Here is a 22,523-nt window from a genome sequence, read left to right as displayed (position 1 = left end):
ACAGATAAAATAATTAAGTTATAGCATCAATCTTTGTCAGAATATACAGTTTTAGCAAAGGATTGTTCCCCTCAGCAAATGATAACTAACCCAGGCAGCAGAAAAAAATACACAAATAAACGTTTTTTATATCACAGTCAATACAATCAGCACAGCTCTGCTGTAATGATTACTTCCCTCAAAAAAGACTCTTGAGATCCCTGAACTCTGTAGAGATGAACCGGATCATGCAGGAAGAAAATGAACCTCTGACTGAGTTTTTCTGATGCATAGTAAAAGCGCCAAAAATGGCCCCTCCCCCACACACATAACAGTGAGAGGGATCAGTGAACTGCTCTAATTTAAATCAAAACTATTGCCAAGTGGAAAAAAAGTGCCCAAAACATTTTTTCACCCAGTACCTCAGAGAAAAAAACGTTTTTACATGCCAGCAAAAAAACGTTTTACCTCAATAATTAATTGTCATTTAAAACCTATTGCAAGTCCCTGCAAAATAGGTTAAGTCTATGTATACAGTTTAAAAGCCAGAGAAGTACCATTTCCCAGAAAACTGAAGTGTAAAATATACATACATGACAGCCTGATATCGGCTACATCTACTGCATTCAAGGCTGAGTTTACATTATAACGGTATGGCAGGATTTTCTCATCAATTCCATGTCAGAAAATAATAAACTGCTACATACCTCTTTGCAGATTAATCTGCCTGCTGTCCCCTGATCTGAAGTTTACCTCTCCTCAGATGGCCGAGAAACAGCAATATGATCTTAACTACTCCGGCTAAAATCATAGAAAAACTCAGGTAGATTCTTCTTCAAATTCTACCAGAGAAGGAATAACACACTCCGGTGCTATTATAAAATAACAAACTTTTGATTGAAGATATAAAAACTAAATATATCACCATAGTCCTCTCACACATCCTATCTAGTCGTTGGGTGCAAGAGAATGACTGGGGGTGACGTAGAGGGGAGGAGCTATATAGCAACTCTGCTGGGTGAATCCTCTTGCACTTCCTGTAGGGGAGCAGTTAATATCCCACAAGTAATGATGACCCGTGGACTGATCACACTTAACAGAAGAAAAAATATTTTGAGAACTTTTCATTTGGCAAACTGAAGGATTAAAGAGACAATGTTATCAAGATTATGTTATATAAGACATTTATTTATGGTAAAACTAATAAACTAATGTAGAAGGCTCATCTATATAAAAAAATTAAAAAAAAATATTTCTAAAGGCAGAGTAATTTTCCATTTGTTTGTGTTGTGTTTTTTGTTTTGATTTTTAAAATGGATGTTTGGAATAAACCATGTTCTCTCTGGTAGGAGTTGTCCATGTACAAAATCATGCACTTCCTGTTACTTTCACCACAAATTTACAGCATCTACATTTCTGAACTACACGTTATGGAATCCCACATACAGGTTAAGACACAGGCTCCTGAGGTGAACATAGGAGGTGATTAGCAAGCTGTATACTGCCACAAACAATATGCTTTACATGCAAGAACAAACCTTTACAGAAGTGAATACGAACTGTACGCAGTTCCAAAAAGTTACCGCCACAAGAGCGAAGGACTAAGAAATTGCATGGTAATTCTAGATTATAAATTCTCAGGTCAGAAATTTTTTTATCAGTAAGTGTGTTAATCAGTTGTTATTGTTCAAAAAGATAGATAATCCCTTTATTACCCCTTCCCCAGTTTTGCATAACCAACAATTATATTGATATACTTTTTACCTCTGTGATTACCTTGTATCTAAGCCTCTGAAGAACGCCCCCTTATTTCAGTTCTTTTGACAGACTTGCATTTTAGCGAATCAGTGCCCTCTCATAAGTAACTCCACGGGCGTGAGCACAATGTTATCTATATGGCATACATGAACTAACGCCCTCTAGCAGTGAGAAACTGTCAAATGCATTCAGATAAGAGGCGGCCTTCAAGGGCTTAGAAAATAGCATATGAGCCTACCTAGGTTAAGCTTTCAACAAAGAATACCAAGCGAACAAAGCAAATTTGATGATTAAAATAAATTGGAAAGTTGTCTAAAATTACATGCCCTATCTGAATCATGAAAGTTTAATTCTGAGTAGACTGTTCCTTTAATTCTACTGTAAAAATAATTTAAAAGAAGGGTGTCTTAAAGGGACAGTCTAGTATAAACTAAACTTTCATTATTCAGATAGGACTTTTAATTTTAATCAACTTTCCAATTTACTTTTATCATCAAATTCGCTTTTTTCTCTTGGTATTCTTAGTTTAAAGGGACAGTATGCACTCATTTTCATATAACTGCATGTAATAGACACTACTATAAAGAATAAGATGCACAGATACTGATATAAAAATCCAGTATAAAACTGTTTAAAAACGTACTTAGAAGCTGTCAGTTTAGCTCCGTTGAAAAGGTAGCTGGAAAGCCCACTGCAAGTGGCAAATAAGACACTCCCCCCCCCTCCCCCTTCTTTTGCATATGAAAAGACCCTTTACACAAACAGGAGCAAGCTGGAGTAGGTAGTCTAGCGTATTCACATAAAACTTTGGGGCTTGGTTAGGAGTCTAAAAATCAGAGCAATGTTATTTAAAAATAAGCAAAACTAAACATTTATTTAAAAAAAAACTTTATGGGCTATATAAATAGATTATTTACAAAACATTTATGCAAAGAAAAAATGAGTGTATAATTTCCCTTTAAACTAAACCTAGGTAGGCTCATATGCTAATTTCTAAGCCTTTGATGGCTGCCTCTTATCACATGCTTTTTAAATCTTTTTTCAACACAAAGAGACATAAAGTACAGGTGGGACATATAGCAAACACTGTGTTCAGGCACAGGGGGTTATTTAAGATCTAGCACAATACAATGCTAAATTTAAGACAATAGATAATAAACAGTCACAGTCATGTGATCAGGGGGCTGGAAGAAGGTTCCTAGATAAAAGGTAATCACAGAGGTAAAAAGTATATTAATATAACTGTATTGGTTATGCAAAACTGGGGAATGGGTAATAAAGGGATTATCTATCTTTTAAAACAATAACAATTCTATGGTGGACCGTCCCTTTAAGCAGGAAAAAAATGTCAATTCTAATTTGCATGTTGCAGCATAACCTTCTTTTAAATCTACTGGACAAATACATTTGGACAGATTGTTAGTCTTTTGGTAGAAAGATAAAATACCAGGCTATGGCACAGAAACTATCAGTAAAAAAACAAAAACAAACGCATACTACCTTTTTTAAAGGACATGAAACCCAAATATTTTCTTTCATGCGCTACAGACTCATGCACACTCCTGAACTCCTGCTATTCAACAAAAGGTAACAAGAAAATAATACAATTTCATAATATAGGTAAGGTATTTGGAAAGTTGTTAAAAAATGTATGTTCTATCTGACTCATGAAAGGAATTTTTTTGGCTTCATGTCCCTTTTAGATTCAAAATCTGCAGCAATATTGAGACATACGTTTGCATCCCTTTCATGTATATCTTTAAATTTGTATTGAACTGCATCAATAAGGAAAAGCATGGTAAATTAGGAGTGCAGATGAAGCCGAGGAGCATTTCCTTTTGGGGAATGAGCAGTCCACTCATTTTAACTAATTAAATTGGTGGTCTGGAGAACCTCAAGTCTATTTCTGTCATTTCTCTTTTCCAATGCCATTAAATTTACAGTTCTTGGCTTCCAGTCTCCTTGGTTTCTCTAATCCAGATGTCATTAGTTTGTTAACGTACTTTCAGTGTATTAGCTTTACTCTCTGAGCCAAAATAAAAACACATTTACAGCAAACAATTAAAATGACACCTCTGAGTATAGAAAGTAACACATAGATACAAAATAAAAATACACAGACTAAATATATTCTTTGCTATTATTTTGATTACAAATACATTTTTCACATTATTTAACAGCATTACTATAAAAAAAACAACACATTTGCATAGTTATTTTTGTTTTGAAAATATCTTAAACTATGCTGTGATTTTGTTCAATTGCAAATGTTCTACTTTAAAAAGGGACATAAGTGTGAAAATGAAACTTTTGTGATTTATGTTGAAAAGCATATCTAGGCAGGCTTAGGAGCAGAAATGCACTATGGGAGGAAGCTGGCGATTTGTGATTATGCCCATATGCCTCCTGCCATTGGCTCAACAGATGTGTTCAGCTAGCAGCACATTACATATTAGGACATTTTCTTTTTGCACCTTTATGTCCCGTTAAGCTGTACACAAGTAATTACTGCTACAATATTCTTTATTAGTTTTTATTAATCTGATAGATGTCTGTATTTGAGACATCTCAATTTAATGCAGCAGCCTTTCAACATCAAAATTGCTAAATATGCAGTGAGATGTTTTTTCTATGTGAAAAGCCACTGAGATTCTACACGTATGGCATCACTAACTTCTATGCAATGGACAGAACTGCAGTGAAATAAGGTTCAGAAGAGTTTTTCAGTTCTGTGGAAACTTAAAAAATTCTAAAGTGCAGGATTTGAGTGGCTGGGAAAATAAGAAACAAGTTACTTGACTTTCAAATAAAAAGAAATAAGTATTTTCCCCCATTTAAAGCTGGCTTAGAATCTCTTTGAACAGGGTAAAAACAGAATTTATGCTTACCTGATAAATTACTTTCTCCAACGGTGTGTCCGGTCCACGGCGTCATCCATTACTTGTGGGAATATTCTCTTCCCCAACAGGAAATGGCAAAGAGCACAGCAAAAGCTGCCCATATAGCCCCTCCTTAGGCTCCGCCCCCCAGTCATTCGACCGACGGTTAGGAGAAAAAAAGGAGAAACTATAGGGTGCCATGGTGACTGTAGTGTATAGAGAATGAAATTTTTCAAACCTGATTAAAAAACCAGGTCGGGTCGTGGACCGGACACACCGTTGGAGAAAGTAATTTATCAGGTAAGCATAAATTCTGTTTTCTCCAACATTGGTGTGTTCGGTCCACGGCGCCATCCATTACTTGTGGGAACCAATACCAAAGCTTTAGGACACGGATGAAGGGAGGGAGCAAATCAGGTTACCTAAACGGAAGGCACCACGGCTTGCAAAACCTTTCTCCCAAAAATAGCCTCCGAAGAAGCATAAGTATCAAATTTGTAGAATTTGGCAAAAGTGTGCAGAGAAGACCAAGTCGCTGCCTTACATATCTGATCAACAGAAGCCTCGTTCTTGAAGGCCCACGTGGAAGCCACAGCCCTAGTAGAGTGAGCTGTGATTCGTTCAGGAGGCTGCCGTCCGGCAGTCTCATAAGCCAATCGGATAATGCTTTTCAGCCAGAAAGAAAGAGAGGTAGAAGTAGATTTTTGTCCTCTCCTCTTACCAGAGTAAACGACAAACAAAGATGAGGTTTGTCAAAAATCCTTTGTTGCTTATAAATAGAACTTTAAAGCACGAACTACATCTAAATTGTGTAACAAACGTTCCTTTTTTGAAACTGGATTCGGACACAGAGAAGGAACAACTATTTCCTGGTTAATATTCTTGTTGGAAACAACTTTCGGAAGAAAACCAGGCTTAGTACACAAAACGACCTTATCTGAATGGAACACCAGATAAGGTGGATCACACTGCAAAGCAGATAATTCAGAAATTCTTCTAGCAGAAGAAATAGCAACCAAAAACAGAACTTTCCAAGATAGTAACTTGATATCTATGGAATGTAAAGGTTCAAACGGAACCCCTTGAAGAACTGAAAGAACTAAATTTAGACTCCAAGGAGGAGTCATGGGTCTGTAAACAGGCTTGATTCTGACCAAAGCCTGTACAAAAGCTTGTACATCTGGTGCAGCTGCCAGTCGTTTGTGTAACAAGACAGACAAAGCAGAAATCTGTCCTTTTAGAGAACTCGCTGACAACCCTTTATCCAAACCTTCTTGGAGAAAGGAGAGAATCTTAGGAATTTTAATCTTACTCCAGGAGAATCCCTTGGATTCACACCAACAGATATTCCATATTTTATGGTAAATCTTTCTAGTCACAGGTTTTCTGGCTTGAACCAGAGTATCTATCACTGAATTTGAAAACCCACGCTTGGATAAAATCAAGCGTTCAATTTCCAAGCAGTCAGCTGCAGAGAGATTAGATTTGGATGTTCAAATGGACCTTGTACTAGAAGATCCTGTCTCAAAGGTAGCTTCCATGGTGGAGCCGATGACATATTCACCAGGTCTGCATACCAAGTCCTGCACGGCCACGCAGGAGCTATCAGAATCACCGAGGCCTTGAAGTTCTGACGAGACGCCATCAGATCCATGTCTGGAATGCCCCATAATTGAGTCAACTGGGCAAAAACCTCCGGGTGGAGTTCCCACTCCCCCGGATGAAAAGTCTGACGACTCAGATAATCCGTCTCCCAGTTGTCTACTCCTGGGATGTGAATTGCAGATAGATGGCAGGAGTGATCCTCCGCCCATTTGATGATCTTGGATACCTCTCTCATCGCCAAGGAACTCTTTGTTCCTCCCTGATGGTTGATGTAAGCTACAGTCGTCATGTTGTCTGACTGGAATCTTATGAATCCGGCCTTCGCTAGTTGAGGCCAAGCCCGGAGAGCATTGAATATCGCTCTCAGTTCCAGGATGTTTATCGGGAGAAGAGACTCTTCCCGAGACCATAGACCCTGAGCTTTCAGGGAATCCCAGATCGCGCCCCAGCCTAATAGACTGGCGTCGGTCGTGACAATGACCCACTCTGGTCTGCGGAAACTCATTCCTTGAGACAGGTGATCCTGGGTCAACCACCAACGGAGTGAGTCTCTGGTCATCTGGTCTACTTGAATCTGTGGAGACAAGTCTGCATAGTCCCCATTCCACTGATTAAGCATGCACAGTTGTAATGGTCTTAGATGAATTCGAGCAAAAGGAACTATGTCCATTGCTGCAACCATCAACCCTACTACTTCCATGCACTGAGCTATGGAAGGCTGCAGAATAGAGTGAAGAACTTGACAAGCGTTTAGAAGCTTTGACTTTCTGACTTCTGTCAGGAAGATCTTCATTTCTAAAGAATCTATTATTGTTCCCAAAAAGGGAACTCTTGCTGACGGAGACAGGGAACTCTTTTCTACTTTCACCTTCCACCCGTGAGATCTTAGAAAGGCTAGGACAATGTCTGTATGAGCCTTTGCCTTGGAAAGAGACGACGCTTGAATTAGAATGTCGTCTAGATAACGTGCCCCTGCAATGCCCCTTGGTCTTAGAACCGCCAGAAGGGACCCTAGCACCTTTGTGAAAATTCTGCGAGCAGTGGCTAACCTGAATGGAAGAGCCACGAACTGATAATGTTTGTCCAGAAAGGCGAACCTTAGGAACTGATGATGATCTTTGTGGATAGGAATATGTAGGTACGCATCCTTTAAATCCACGGTAGTCATATATTGACCCTCCTGGATTGTGGGTAAAATTGTTCGAATGGTTTCCATTTTGAACGATGGAACTCTGGGAAATTTGTTTAGAATTTTTAAATCCAGAATTGGTCTGAAAGTTCCCTCTTTTTTGGGAACTACAAACAGGTTTGAGTAAAACCCCTGACCTTGTTCCACAGTTGGAACTGGGTGTATCACTCCCATCTTTAACAGGTCTTCTACACAATGTAAGAATGCCTGTCTCTTTATTTGGTTTGAAGATAAGTGAGACATGTGGAACCTTCCCCTTGGGGGTAGTTCCTTGAATTCTAGAAGATAACCCTGAGAGACTATTTCTAGTGCCCAGGGATCCGGAACATCTCTTGCCCAAGCCTGAGCAAAGAGAGAGAGTCTGCCCCCTACTAGATCCGGTCCCGGATCGGGGGCTACCCCTTCATGCTGTCTTGGTAGCAGCAGCAGGCTTCTTGGCCTGTTTACCCTTGTTCCAGCCTTGCATTGGTTTCCAAGCTGGTTTAGCCTGGGAAGCGTTACCCTCTTGTCTAGAGGCTGCAGAGTTAGAAGCCGGTCCGTTCCTGAAATTGCGAAAGGAACGAAAATTGGACTTATTCTTAGCCTTGAAAGGCCTATCCTGTGGGAGGGCATGGCCCTTTCCCCCAGTGATGTCTGAAATAATTTCTTTCAATTCTGGCCCAAAAAGGGTCTTAGGGATATTAAGCAATTTTGTCTTGGAAGATACATCCGCCGACCAAGACTTTAGCCAGAGCGCTCTGCGCGCCACAATCGCAAACCCTGAATTTTTCGCCGCTAATCTCGCTAATTGCAAAGCGGCATCTAAAATAAAGGAATTAGCTAACTTAAGTGCGTGAATTCTGTCCATGACTTCCTCATATGGAGTCTCCATATTAAGCGACTTTTCTAGTTCATCGAACCAGAAACACGCCGCCGTAGTGACAGGAATAATGCACGAAATTGGTTGGAGGAGGAAACCTTGCTGAACAAAAATCTTTTTAAGCAAACCCTCCAATTTTTTATCCATAGGATCTTTGAAAGCACAATTGTCCTCAATGGGAATAGTCGTGCGTTTGGCTAGGGTAGAAACTGCCCCCTCAACCTTAGGGACTGTTTGCCATGTGTCCTTCCTTGGGTCGACCATGGGGAACAATTTCTTAAATATAGGAGGTGGGACAAAGGGTATGCCTGGTTTCTCCCACTCCTTATTCACTATGTCCGCCACCCTTTTAGGGATCGGAAAGGCATCAGGGTGCACCGGGACCTCTAAGAATTTGTCCATCTTGCACAATTTTTCTGGAATGACCAAAGAGTCACAATCATCCAGAGTAGATAGCACCTCCTTAAGTAATGCGCGGAGATGCTCTAACTTAAATTTAAACGTCACAACATCAGGTTCTGCCTGCTGAGAAATTCTTCCTGAATCTGAAAGTTCTCCCTCCGACAAACCCTCCCTCACTGCCACTTCTGACTGGTGTGAGGGTATGACAGATAAACTATCGTCAGCGCCTTCTTGCTCCACTGTATTTAAAACTGAGCAATCACGCTTTCTCTGAAATGCTGGCATTTTGGATAAAATATTAGCTATAGAATGATCCATTACTGCCGTTAATTGTTGCATAGTAACAAGCATTGGCGCGCTAGATGTACTAGGGGTCGCCTGCACGGGCATAACTGGTGTTGACACAGAAGGAGAGGATGATGAACTATCCCCACTACCTTCATTTGAGGAATCATCTTGGGCAACCTTATTAAATGTGACAGTACTGTCCTTACTTTGTCTGGACGCTATGGCACAATTATCACATACATTTGAAGGGGGGACCACCTTGGCCTCCATACATACAGAACATGTTCTATCTGAAGGTACAGACATGTTAGACAGGCTTAAACAGGTTAATAATGCAAAAAAAAACGTTTTAAAACAAAACCGTTACTGTCTCTTTAAATGTTAAACAGAGCACACTTTATTTCTGAATGTGTGAAAAACTATGAAGGAAATATCCAATCTTTTCCAAATTATCACCACAGTGTCTTAATGCTTTAAAAGTATTGCACCCCAATTTTCAAGCTTTTAACCCCTTAAATGAGGAAACCGGAGCCATTTAATCAATTAACAATTTTAACCCCACTACAGCCCTAGCCACAGCGTTTGCTGTGACTTCACCTGTCCTTAAGGGTTATACGATACCAAATTAAGCCTTCCAGGAACGTTTTCAATGATCACCAGACCCTCTCACATGCAGCTGCATGCACTGCATTCAAAAGAAACTGCGCAATTATGGCACGAAAATGAGGCTCTGCCTACTATAGTGAAAGGCCCTTCCTGACTGGAAAGGTGACTAAACTACTGCCTGGCGCCTAAAAACGTTCCCCCACAATAAAAGTTTTATAAATCACTCCGATTTCATAAAAAAACAAAATAAAGCAATCGATTTAGCCCACAAGAGTGTCAACCAGTGTATAGCCCATAATAAGCCTTCATTCTGTTAAGAGTCTAAGAAAATGGCTTACCGATCCCCAAGAGGGAAAATGACAGTCTTCTAGCATTACACAGTCTTGTTAGAAAATGGACTAGTCATACCTTGAGAAGAAAAGTCTGCTAACTGTTCCCCCCAACTGAAGTTCTCTGGGCTCAACAGTCCTGCGTGGGAACAGCAATTGATTTTAGTTACTGCTGCTAAAATCATACTCCTCTTTTAAACAGAACTCTTCATCCCTTTCTGTTTTAGAGTAAATAGTACAAACCGGCACTATTTTAAAATAACAAACTCTTGATAGCGGAATAAAAAACTACAACTAAACACCATATTCTCTTCACCATCTCCGTGGAGATGCTACTTGTTCAGAGCGGCAAAGAGAATGACTGGGGGGCGGAGCCTGAGGAGGGGCTATATGGGCAGCTTTTGCTGTGCTCTTTGCCATTTCCTGATGGGGAAGAGAATATTCCCACAAGTAATGGATGACGCCGTTGACCGGACACACCAATGTTGGAGAAATGCAACTACTTTAACAATACACAAAATGTAACTGGATTTAAAGAAGCCCAACAATAAAATAAACGTAATCAAAATAACTAAAGGGCATAAAATATTTCTCTTCACCATTTAGAACTGCATACATATTTAAAGGGTCAGTAGAGTCAAAATTAAACTTAAAGGTATATGAAACCCAATTTTACGCAACTTTCTAATTTACTCTTATCAAATTTTCTTCGTTCTCTAGGTATATTTATTTGAAAAGCAGGAATGTAAGCTTAGGTCGGCCCATTTGTGGTTCAGGACCCTGGGTAGTGCTTGCTGATTAGTGGCTACATTTAGCCACCAATAAACAAGGGATACCCAAGGTGCTGAGCCAAAAATGGTCCGACTCCTAAGCTTTACATTCCTACTTTTTAAAAAAAAAAAAGATACCAAAAGAACAAAGAAAAATTGATAATAGCAGTAAATTAGAATGTTGCTTAAAATTGCATGCTCTATCTGAATCATGAATTTTTTTTGAGTTCAGTGTCCCTTTAATCCTAACATTTATTTGAGGGCAGTAGTTAGAAATCCACCTGCATTAGTTACTTATATATGCAAAAGAATTAAAAAAAGAAACCAGACTGAAGGCTCCGTAAACTGTATACAAAGCTTTGTCCTCGATGTCTAAATACAGGCAACATTGCTTATCTCTGTGTTGCAAAATAGGTCAGCTCTTGTAAAGCAGGATCCCAGAGCATTTTTTCCTCATTTAATAATACAGGCCTTTGTTTACCAGGCACATTAGAAGACAAAGGTGCTTTGTTGTTATGATAATGCATAGCACAAGGTTGCCAACACCAGGAATAGGCGTAAGAAAAGCAAAAAAGTAACATATCCCTTCATTTTTTATAAGAAGTCACGTGCTGTCCTTACCACTTTGGCATGATGTGCATTCATGGGATCAGCATACTGAAGCAAAGCCTGGAACTGGTTGTTCTTAGTGAATGTGATGATCTTCAAAACTGTTCCAAACTTGGAGAATATCTGCAATGTACAGAATTAATGAGAAAAACTATTTAAAAAATCTTCTCAATGTTAGGGGAAAGCGTTCTGTGCATTGAAATAGTTAGCAGTAATGTGTCTATCAGTACAGTTGTGAAATCTTCTGATTCACATTAACAGATCGTCCCATCCTAAGACAGACAACACAAAACAACTTGTATCTGCTAAAAGTTGATCTGCTTTGGGACTGGATCCAGTAAGGTTCCCCCTCTGTTTTAAGCGCTCCATCCTCCCAAGACAAATCAGGATAGTCTAGTGACACTACCATCACATTTCAGCTTAAGAAGACCTTTTTGTGCTTGACATTAAGTATAACATGTGTAACCTGAGCATTTGTGTAGAAATGAATACATTATTGTTACTATTACTCTTAAGAAAATAGAAAAAACAGTGAAACTGTTGAGAAAGTTGAAAAAACTTAAATTATGCTTACCTGATCATTTTCTTTTCTTCTAATGGGAAGAATCCACAGCTGCATTCATTACTTTTGGGAATTCAGAACCTGGACACCAGGAGGAGGCAAAGACACCCCAGCCAAAGGCTTAAATACCTCCCCCACTTCCCTCATCTCCCAGTCATTCTGCCAAGGGAACAAGGAACAGTAGGAAAATATCAGGGTGAAAAAAGGTGCCAGAAGAAGAAACTAAATTACAGCCGCCTCATCGATAAACGCAGGTGGGGAGCTGTGGACTCTTCCCGTCAGAAGAAAAGAAAATTATCAGGTAAGCATAATTTAAGTTTTTCTTCTTAAAACGGGAAGAGTCCATAGCTTCATTCATTACTTTTGGGAAAACAATACCCAAGCTATAGAGGACACTGAATGCAAACAAAGGGCGGGTACAGAAGGAGGCCCCTTCGAATGGCACCACAGCCTGAAATTACCCATAAAAACTGAAAACAAAAGTAACTGCCCATCAGTTAAACAACCGGCATGCCGTGATGGAGACCACTCAAAATTCTTAGATTCCACTGAGCACAATGCCTCCGAGGAGCCAAGTCCAGCAGGCTACCAAATCGCACCTCCACCTACCCCCGAAGGGGAGAACGGAGTACCCAAAATGAGATCCAAAGGACCGTCAGAATAGGGTAAGAAACCCCAAAGACAAAGCAAAATGAAGGTTGTTACAAGACAACCACCCAGGGAAAAGAACTCTCTATAAAGTCCATCTCCCAGGAGACACATTTCCAACCTATGAGAGAGCAATCGCGAGGAAGAACAAAAATCCTCCCTCAGATCCTCTGACAGAACACCATATAACTTATGGTGCTCCAAGGAAGCCACGAGCTCCTCACTGAACCCTAGTCTAGCAGACACAACCGCTAAAACTAGCCACATATAGGTAGGAACCCACGGAGAGGAAGGAAAAGCTAACTGTCCAAGCAGAAAAAGAGGGCTCTCTGTGAAACACAGAACTACAACTGACAGAACTTGCGAGTCCCAGCTCCACAGCAGCAAGCTGGCCCTAAGTCATCATGGGACCCCACCCCACAGAGAGTGTGAATTATCGACGGTAACTCCCAACCAAGAAAATCCGGACCCCAGAAGACATCCAGCACCATCAGCAATACAACCAGTGTAGGAAGGAACACCCATGAACCCCCACCAGGGAGGATAACAGGGTCAACAGAAAGTATACAGTCAGACCCAAGAGAGCAGACAGATCTCCGACCTCCCCTCTGAGGAACGGACCCCACCCAAAAAAGGGCTGGCAACATCCTCCTCAAGAGAGCGGAGGGCCTAAGAGGAAACTAACCCATTGGGGAACAACTCTGACCAATTACTAGCAGCTGGCATGCTACCACAAATCCATGACAGAAATATAAAGCTTGCGAGCACATCTAAGTGCAAGTAGCTGCAGCTGGTTTTAAACTGCAAATCTTTTGCTTGCTAGGCAGCAAAGCTAACCATCATGCTACTACAGCTGGCTCTACGTGCTTGGGTTCCGAAATCCTTACACAGTTTCCTTCTCTAAGAAGGAACACTCCCAAAAGGGAAGAAAGGGCAGAGAGCTACAACGATACCCTGGTACCGGAGCCAGCCTCCCTGACATCCAACACGCAAGGAGATAAGGACCCACCGGGTCTCCATGGAAACTGTATACTTCTAAAATCCTCCCCAAAAGGACAAAAGCCAAAGGGACCACTTTCCCAGCCGTAGGCAAGGCGAAGAGACAAAAGAGAATAGTAAAACAATACCATTGAGTAATAACCCCAAAAGAAAGGGTGCTCCAGCCTTTGAAATTTAAAGTAAAATTACCTTTATTGTGCCAGGGTCCACAAAACAAAACGTTTCAGACCTACATTAGGTCCTTAGTCATGTCTAAGTCAGACATGACTAAGGGCCTAATGTAGGTCTGAAACATTGTTTGTTTGTTTTGTGGACCATGGCACAATAAAGGTCATTTTACTTTAAACTGCAAAGGCTGGAGCACCCTTTCTTTTGGAGTTTCATTTGATGTGGATGAGGTGGCTGCTTCCTGGCTCCTGTGCCTAATTGTTTTAGCTGCTGTTCCCTACCTTTTGCTTATTGAGTAATAACCCAACGGTCATTACTACCAGCTCAGTTGAGATAAACAACCTCGAGCCCACCATAAATGCAAAAGTTGTCACTGGAGACAACAGTAGATCCACCTGAAAGGCAGCAAACTAACCTTCAGGCAGATACCAAATCTCCCATGAGGGGACAATAGGACGTTCTAAATCCTAAATTTTGAAACTGAACCGCCCAGGACCGAGTGCAGCGACCCGGACCCCAAATCTCAGACAAGTGACCTGGCCCTAAGTCAGACCCCCCGAAACCCGGGACAGGCCGTATGTTCTAAAGAACCACCAAGCTGCCTCATACGGAGAAGGGCACTCTAGATAGTGCATTCAACACCCCAATGTCCTTGAACATTGGACGCTCGCAAGAGACTTAGACCAAGATCATAGAAAGACATCTAGACTGGCCTCAGAGATGGCAATTTGCACCCGTAGGTGGAACTGAACCCTGGACCCTCCGTTTGCAACCCCAGAAACCAAGAGCTCCTAGAGGTTTGAGTGCAACACTCCAAGTCTAGGGACCTCTGAGTTTACCAGGGACAGGGCTCCATATAATGGAGAAGCTACCACAATAGCTGGATTCAACACACAACCATAGCCATGTGGGCAACTGGGCGACCCACTAGGCTACACCGGCAAGAATAACAAGCTCCTAGTTGGAGAGCCAAAGATCCTCACAGGATCAGCCTCCTGGAAATCCCTGTACCAGGAATAACAGACAACCCCACAACTCCTGCTGAGAGGCTGACCAGAGGCGGTTGCCGGGGAAAAAAGGGGGTAACCCAATCCCTGCGCTCCATCTTATGACAGTGTGCGATATACTGAAAAAAGGGGAGACGGACATACCCGAACTTCCGGACTCCGATGACTAGACCACTCAAGAAGGGAAAAAAACCGTCCCAGCAACCTCGAGGGGTACCTGCAACTAGGCCACAAGAAAAACAGACACCCGGAAATACCAAGATTGAAATGAAAATTGTCATCCAAACTGGTACCCCCACTGTCCAGCGCTCATCCAGATCTCCAAACCTCTTGGGAATGGAGAACTTCGGTTCCGAGGCCAAAAACCTCCAGAACCCACAAAGAGTCATAGACAGATCCCCACATAAGGAATGGGAGACGACCTATACAATCCCTCCAATACTCCATTCTCGAGGACGAGGAGCAAGTTGACATATAAGAAACAAAAACACCCCCTCAAGTAATGGATAATAAACGTAAAACGAACACTCCAACTAATTGAACGACTCAACACCCAACAGGATAACCAGCACCCCGGCACCACGTGAGTGACATGAACCCTAAGGAACAGCAGCTAGCGCCCAACCAGTACCTGTCTGGTACAAAGAACACCTGAACTGTCCAAGGTCCAAGAAAAATCGAAGCCCCAAAGGGATCGAAAACAAATTATAATCATAACTAAGTTCTGATATAGAAAATTTGCAGCTTCCAAGGAAGTGCGCATGCGACCACAAAATCTCAAGTATCAGTTACAGAGAAGAAATTTCCCCAAAATGGAAAATTATAGCAGACATGAGCTTCCTAAAACAAATCAAATATATTCTAACCGGATTAAATAAAATGAAGGCAGCACCCGAGGGTGAGCACCCAAGGAAAATGGCACGCCAACCGGACCAGTCGATTAGAGGCCCAAGCTCAGAACTGGAACAGATACATAAAAGAAAAGAAAAACAGAGACGTTAAAGAGATTGCTTTATCCCCACACGTCTAATCCAGTTTGCCGTCCGGCACAGAAGACCAAGGATTCTTCGGCCCAGTAGGGCTGGAATCCTCCAGCACCGCCAAAACATGCCTTAATAAAACATGAAGACGTGCCAGACTATAATGGAAAGCAAAATGTTCCCCCCGCCAGATCAATGGGCGACCCCGGCCCCTGAAGCCTCAGAGGCCATCGCTTCCCCAGAAGGTCTAACTGACTCGGGCAATCCCACGCTGACGAACCCCGGTTAACAGAACACGGACAGTATCTTAAAAATACCTCTCTAGGAAGATATAAATGTGCCAGCACCATAGATATGGCCATGTGGAACCGTGCTGTAACCTCTGGAGGAAACAAGCCCCCTTCCGGAGGAGTAATGGCAATAGGGACACCTGCTTGCGTAGCAAAAGAAGATTCTGGGGCACGCGCCTCACGGGACATGGAATCCTCAGGGGCGGATGGCTCAACGCACTCTAAACTCCCTGATTCCGGGGAAGAGTGTACTCTAGAACGGAATTCGGAACATAACTGATGGGCATGTATAACCCTGGCCATTTCATACTCTTCGCAAGACGTATACTTTGAATCAGAGATACCCGTCTCCAAAAAATCAGAATCCTCCATAACTTGGAGATTGCAATTATGGACAAACATTAACGGCACCTTACACCTCCAATGGCTGGGGCACTCACCACCTCCTGTGAACCAGACAACTAACGAACAGACTCTCTTCATCTCCACTCGGTCAAAGTGCGGAAATGGAATACAACGTGACCACACCCGGTCACGAGGTGCATTGTGAAAGCAAAAAAAAAACGTGCCAGTCCCTAGGACTGCACGCAAACTGATGAAATAAGGCCATTATGTCCGAATAGCCCTGAGCCCAAGTATCACTACACAATAGCAGACAAAATCACATAGCAAACATGATTAAAGTCCCCCCTGTTCAATAACCCCCCCTCATGAGATTATTAACCCTTGATTCCATAAGATAAAGGAGTCCCAGTGGGACCCTGACTTCTTTCGGTAACATTTCATTCACATATCGAAAATGAAACTATCTTACCGGAATCTACACCGTGGAACAGGAACACAGTCCTTAAAGTGTGACAGATAGCAGCCTCGCTTCTGACATGGACTTGAGTGAATAAAGGCAGGCAGCGAAACTCGTCAACGCTGATTGCTCCAGCAGCTGTTAATATGAGAGTCAGGATGGTTTCACAGAAAGACTCTCCCTGCATCTCCGGACTTTAACTACCCATGCTCTCACTGGGAGGCTGACAGAATTACTTAAAACTCCAGTCCTATTTCAAAGAGTACTACCCTCCATGAGAGACTATCTTCAATCTTCTGACACTTCTCTGCCAACTTCCTGAGACAAAAGGCAAAGAATGACTGGGGGATGAGGGAAGTGCAGGAGGTATTTAAGCCTTTGCCTCCTCCTGGTGGCCAGGTTCTGAATTCCCAAAAGTAATGAATGCAGCTGTGGACTCTTCCCATTTAAGAAGAAAATTGCATGCTCTAATTAATTATAGCATCTACATTTCTGAACTACACGTTATGGAATCCCACATACAGATTAAGACACAGGCTCCTGAGGTGAACATAGGCGGTGATTGGCAAGGTGTATACTGCCATAAACAATATGCTTTACAAGCAAGAACAAACCTTTACAGAAGTGAATACTAAATGTACGCTGTTCCAAAAAGTTACTGCCATGAGAGCGAAGGACTAAGAAAATGCATAGTAAATCTAGATTATAATTCTCAGGTCAGAAAACTTTTATCAGTCAGTGTGTTAATCTATTATGCTTTAACCTCTTGAGTGCCGTCGCTAGCACTCTCCCAACCTTTAGGGAGACCTGGGAGCTCCCACCCGCTCCTACCCCGGCCTGCATAGTGACAGGCATCGCCGGGGCTTCATGTTTTGCGCAGTGACGTCATGCGCAATGACGTGATGACGTCACTGCGCAACTTTATCAAAAAATTACAATGCAAAATATAGGGAAAGGGGGCATGCTGCTTAGAAGCCTGTATCTCAGGCATCTAAGCAGTTACAGACCCCCAAGATCCACCGTTGGAATCTTGGGGATCTGAAGAAAAAAATACAAAAGTTAAAAAATTAAAAAAATTTAAAAAAAAAACTTAAATCGCCTTAGCACCCAGGTGGAAAGTGCTTAGCACTCAAAGGGTTAAAGGGCATTTCATTTGACATTCCAGTCAAAATTTAAATGCACATAGATTAATTATAGATTAATTACATCTTTGAATAGAAACATATTTGCAATATACATGTATCAACAAAAATGCTTTTAGTAAAAGTTATGGCTCATTTAGTGTTAACATTTTTCTCTGCACGTGCATGTGAAGGGAAGCTAGATATTCTCAGTGCATCAGCATTTTAAATACTGCAGCTGATCAGAGCACCAGTGGGGCTTGTAATCATGTTGGCAATTAACAAATTGAGTCATTAACAGAAGGTACAAGCACTTTAGGCTCTCTGAGCAAGTGCTGTGTTTAAAATGCTGGTGCACAGCGCTTACTTTAATACACTTTTGAAACAGATATAGCTTTTTATTAGAAGCATAATTAATTATACATGTATATTACAAAAATGCTTCTATTTAAAACAGAAATGCATCCATGTGGATTCTAATTTTGTCCTGAATGTCCCTTTAATAGAGCATGCTTTCACTGTTCTCCCAGAGGCAGAACTTTTTTTTACTTTCTGCAATGAGATTTTTTAGTGAAATTTTTTTCTGCAGGTCATTTTTAAATAAAATAAAATTTTAAATTAGGCAGTTACACTAAAGCACCAGGTTAATTGCAATGTGTTGGTTAACTGGAGAATAAAGCAGTTTTTAAAGTTTTATAATATAGTGTAGTTGTTTAAAATTGTATTGCAAATTAGCTACAGACTAAAAAAAAAGAAATTGTAAAATGTTTCCTGATTAAATTTGTTTCCTTCTCTCTTGGGCTAATATAGAAATGTAGTAAAAAAAATGTGCATTGCTCATAAGAACATCTTGCATCCAGAAAAAACAGCTTTGCAGACTGGGAAAGGCTAGGGTTGGGTTTGAAAAAATATGAGAGCCAGGCAACAATCAATGCTTTGTCGCTTTACAGCACTACTGAATATTTGACTTTTTACTTCAAACAGCACTTTGCTCTGAGGAACCTGATGGCGCGCTACAAATACCTGCTAATAATAATAATAATTATGGAAAACTTACACAGTGCAGCCAGAGCACATCACTGTTTGAAGAGAACTGTCTAATGTGGAGCAACACTACAAATTTAAAAGCACTTACAATTCCTGCATGTGTTCTTTCCGCAGACATGATGAATTTTCTGCGATGACATCTTAGATCACTGCATGTTCTGCCTTGGGGCTCAGTTATTCTAGCACCAAGGCAATTGAGGCACCTCACCAATTAATTTTCTTAAGAAGATATCTAGTTGTTGGACATGTGTGTTTCGTTTCAGCCGAATTAGTTTTTTGGCCGAATTTTGCCAAATTCGGAGATTCGGATGCAATCAGCACATCCCAAAAAATTCCGAAAATTAATTTCCAAATTTTTGGATCCATTATTCATATTCAGAATTTTTCATTGTTCCTAATGTAAATTGCACATCGCCGACACTAACTCTAAGTCTAAATAATTAAAGCTATTAACCCCTAACCCACCATTCAGACACTAAATAAACGTATTAGCCCCTAAATCGCACCTCCCCGACATCATTGACACTAACTAAATCATTAAATAAAGCTATTAACCCCTAAACCGCCGTTCCTCGACATCGCTGACACTAACTAAACCTATTAACCCCTAAACCGCAGTTCCCCGACACTACCTATGAAATTAACCCCTTAATGACCAAGGACGTACGCCACACGTCCTCAAAAAAAATACAGTTAATAAGAGGACATGTGGCGTACGTCCTTGGTCTGGAAAGCAGCTGGAAGCGATCCTGCTCGCTTCCAGCTGCTTTCCGGTTATTGCAGTGATGCCTCGATATCGAGGCATCCTGCAATAACCCCCCTTGGCCATCCGATGCAGAGGCGGGTGGGCGGCCATCAATGTGCCGAGTGGAGTGGAGGGGGGCGGGATCGGGGGCGGGACGGGCGGGCGGGTGCACGGGGCGGGAGCGGGAGGGAACCGCTACACTACAGAAAAATAAAGCTGTCAAAAGTAAAAACTTTTGAAAGCTGTAAATTAAAAGCTAAGGGATCTGGAAGGGGTGGGGGGGTCGATCTGGGGGGGGGGGGGGGGGAGCTACACTACATAAAAGGGAATTTTTTTTAAAAAAAAAGGCAAATTTTTTTACTAAACTGGGTACTGGCAGACAGCTGCCAGTACCCAAGATGGCGCCCATTAAGGCAGAGGGGGAGGGTTAGAGAGCTGTTTGGTGGGGGATCAGTGAGGCTGGGGGCTAAGGGGAGATCCTACACAGCAGCATATGTAAATATGCTAAAAAAACACACACAAAAAGCCCAAATATAGCTTTTATTATAGTACTGGCAGAGTTTCTGCCAGTACTTAAGATGGCGGGGACAATTGTGGGGTGGGGGAGGGAAGAGAGCTGTTTGGGAGGGATCAGGGGGTCTCATGTTTCAGGTGGGAGGCTGAGCTCTACACTAAAGCTAAAATTAACCCTGCAAGCTCCCTACAAGCTACATAATTAACCCCTTCACTGCTAGCCATAATACACGTGTGAAATGCAGCTGCATTTGGCGGCCTTCTAATTACCAAAAAGCAACGCCAAAGCCATATATGTCTGCTATTTCTGAACAAAAGGGATCCCAGAGAAGCATTTACAACTATTTGTGCCATAATTGCACAAGCTGTTTGTAAATGATTTCAGTGAGAAACCTAAAATTGTGAAAAATTTAACGTTTTTTTTAATTTGATCGCATTTGGCGGTGAAATGGTGGCATGAAATATACCAAAATTGGCCTAGATCAATACTTGGGGTTGTCTACTACACTACACTAAAGCTAAAATTATCCCTAAAAACTCCCTACATGCTCCATAATTAACCCCTTCACTGCTGGGCATAATACACGTGTAGTGCACAGTGGCATTTAGCAGCCTTCTAATTACTAAAAAGCAACGCCAAAGCCATATATGTTTGCTATTTCTGAACAAAGGGGATCCCAGAGAAGAATTTACAACCATTTAAGCCATAATTGCACAAGCTGTTTGTAAATAATTTCAGTGAGAAACCAAAAGTTTGTGAAAAAATTAGTAAAAAAGTGAACGATTTTTTGTATTTAATCGCATTTGGCGGTGAAATGGTGGCATGAAATATACCAAAATGGGCCTAGATGAATACTTTGGGATGTCTACTAAAAAAAAATATAGACATGTCAATGGATATTCAGAGATTCCTGAAAGATATTAGTGTTCTAATGTAACTAGCGCTAATTTTGAAAAATAATGGTTTGGAAATAGCAAAGTGCTACTTGTATTTATGGCCCTATAACTTACAAAAAAAAGCAAAGAACATGTAAACATTGGGTATTTCTAAACTCAGGACAAAATTTAGAAACTATTTAGCATGGGTGTTTTTTGGTGGTTGTAGATGTGTAACAGATTTTGGGGGTCATAGTTAGAAAAAGTGTGTTTTTTTCAATTTTTTCCTCATATTTTATAAAAAAAATTTATAGTAAATTATAAGATATGATGAAAATAATGGTATCTTTAGAAAGTCCATTTAATGGCGAGAAAAACGGTATATAATATGTGTGGGTACAGTAAATGAGTAAGAGGAAAATTACAGCTAAACACAAACACAGCAGAAATCTAAAAATAGCCTTGGTCCCAAACGGACAGAAAATGGAAAAGTGCTTTGATCATTAAGGGGTTAAACAAACCTAAGCTAGCTACAATATAACTAATAGTTTTATTGTAGCTAGCTTAGGTTTTACTTTTATTTCACAGGTAAGTTTGTATTTATTTTAACTAGATGGACCTTATTAACTATTTACTAACTACCTAATTAAAATAAATACAAACTTACCTATGAAATAAAAATTGAAACCTAAGCTGCCTTACACTAAAGCCTAACATTACAAATAAAAACAAAAAACTAACTTTACAAAAATAAGAAAACTACCATTACAAAAATAAAACACACACTAAAATAAAAAAATTAAAAAAACCTACCATTACAAAAAAAACAGAATTTATGCTTACCTGATAAATTACTTTCTCCAACGGTGTGTCCGGTCCACGGCGTCATCCATTACTTGTGGGAATATTGTCTTCCCCAACAGGAAATGGCAAAGAGCACAGCAAAAGCTGTCCATATAGCCCCTCCTCAGGCTCCGCCCCCCAGTCATTCGAACGACGGTTAGGAGAAAAAAGGAGAAACTATAGGGTGCCGTGGTGACTGTAGTATATAGAGAAAGAAATTTTTCAAACCTGATTAAAAAACCAGGGCGGGCCGTGGACCGGACACACCGTTGGAGAAAGTAATTTATCAGGTAAGCATAAATTCTGTTTTCTCCAACATTGGTGTGTCCGGTCCACGGCGTCATCCATTACTTGTGGGAACCAATACCAAAGCTTTATGACAAGGATGAAGGGAGGGAGCAAATCAGGTTACCTAAACAGAAGGCACCACGGCTTGCAAAACCTTTCTCCCAAAAACAGCCTCCGAAGAAGCAAAAGTATATAATTTGTAAAATTTGGCAAAAGTGTGCAGAGAAGACCAAGTCGCTGCCTTACATATCTGATCAACAGAAGCCTCGTTCTTGAAGGCCCATGTGGAAGCCACAGCTCTAGTGGAGTGAGCTGTGACTCGTTCAGGAGGCTGCCGTCCGGCAGTCTCATAAGCCAATTG

At 41.1% G+C, this 22,523-nt stretch overlaps 1 protein-coding gene across 1 annotated transcript in view; it reads right to left on the bottom strand.

Annotated features, from left to right (window-relative positions):
- The window catches only part of PTBP3 (polypyrimidine tract binding protein 3), a 444,692-nt gene that overhangs the window by 194,463 nt on the left and 227,706 nt on the right, over nt 1-22,523 (bottom strand). The window contains exon 6 of the mRNA XM_053700011.1: nt 11,286-11,396. Coding sequence (XP_053555986.1) covers nt 11,286-11,396 — 111 coding nt within the window. The remainder of the gene's footprint in view (nt 1-11,285; nt 11,397-22,523) is intronic.

The sequence above is a fragment of the Bombina bombina genome, chromosome 2, assembly GCF_027579735.1.
Source record: "Bombina bombina isolate aBomBom1 chromosome 2, aBomBom1.pri, whole genome shotgun sequence".
Classification (NCBI taxonomy): domain Eukaryota; kingdom Metazoa; phylum Chordata; class Amphibia; order Anura; family Bombinatoridae; genus Bombina; species Bombina bombina.
Note: the sequence above shows the minus strand (reverse complement) of the source record. Positions and strands in the feature narration are given on the sequence as shown.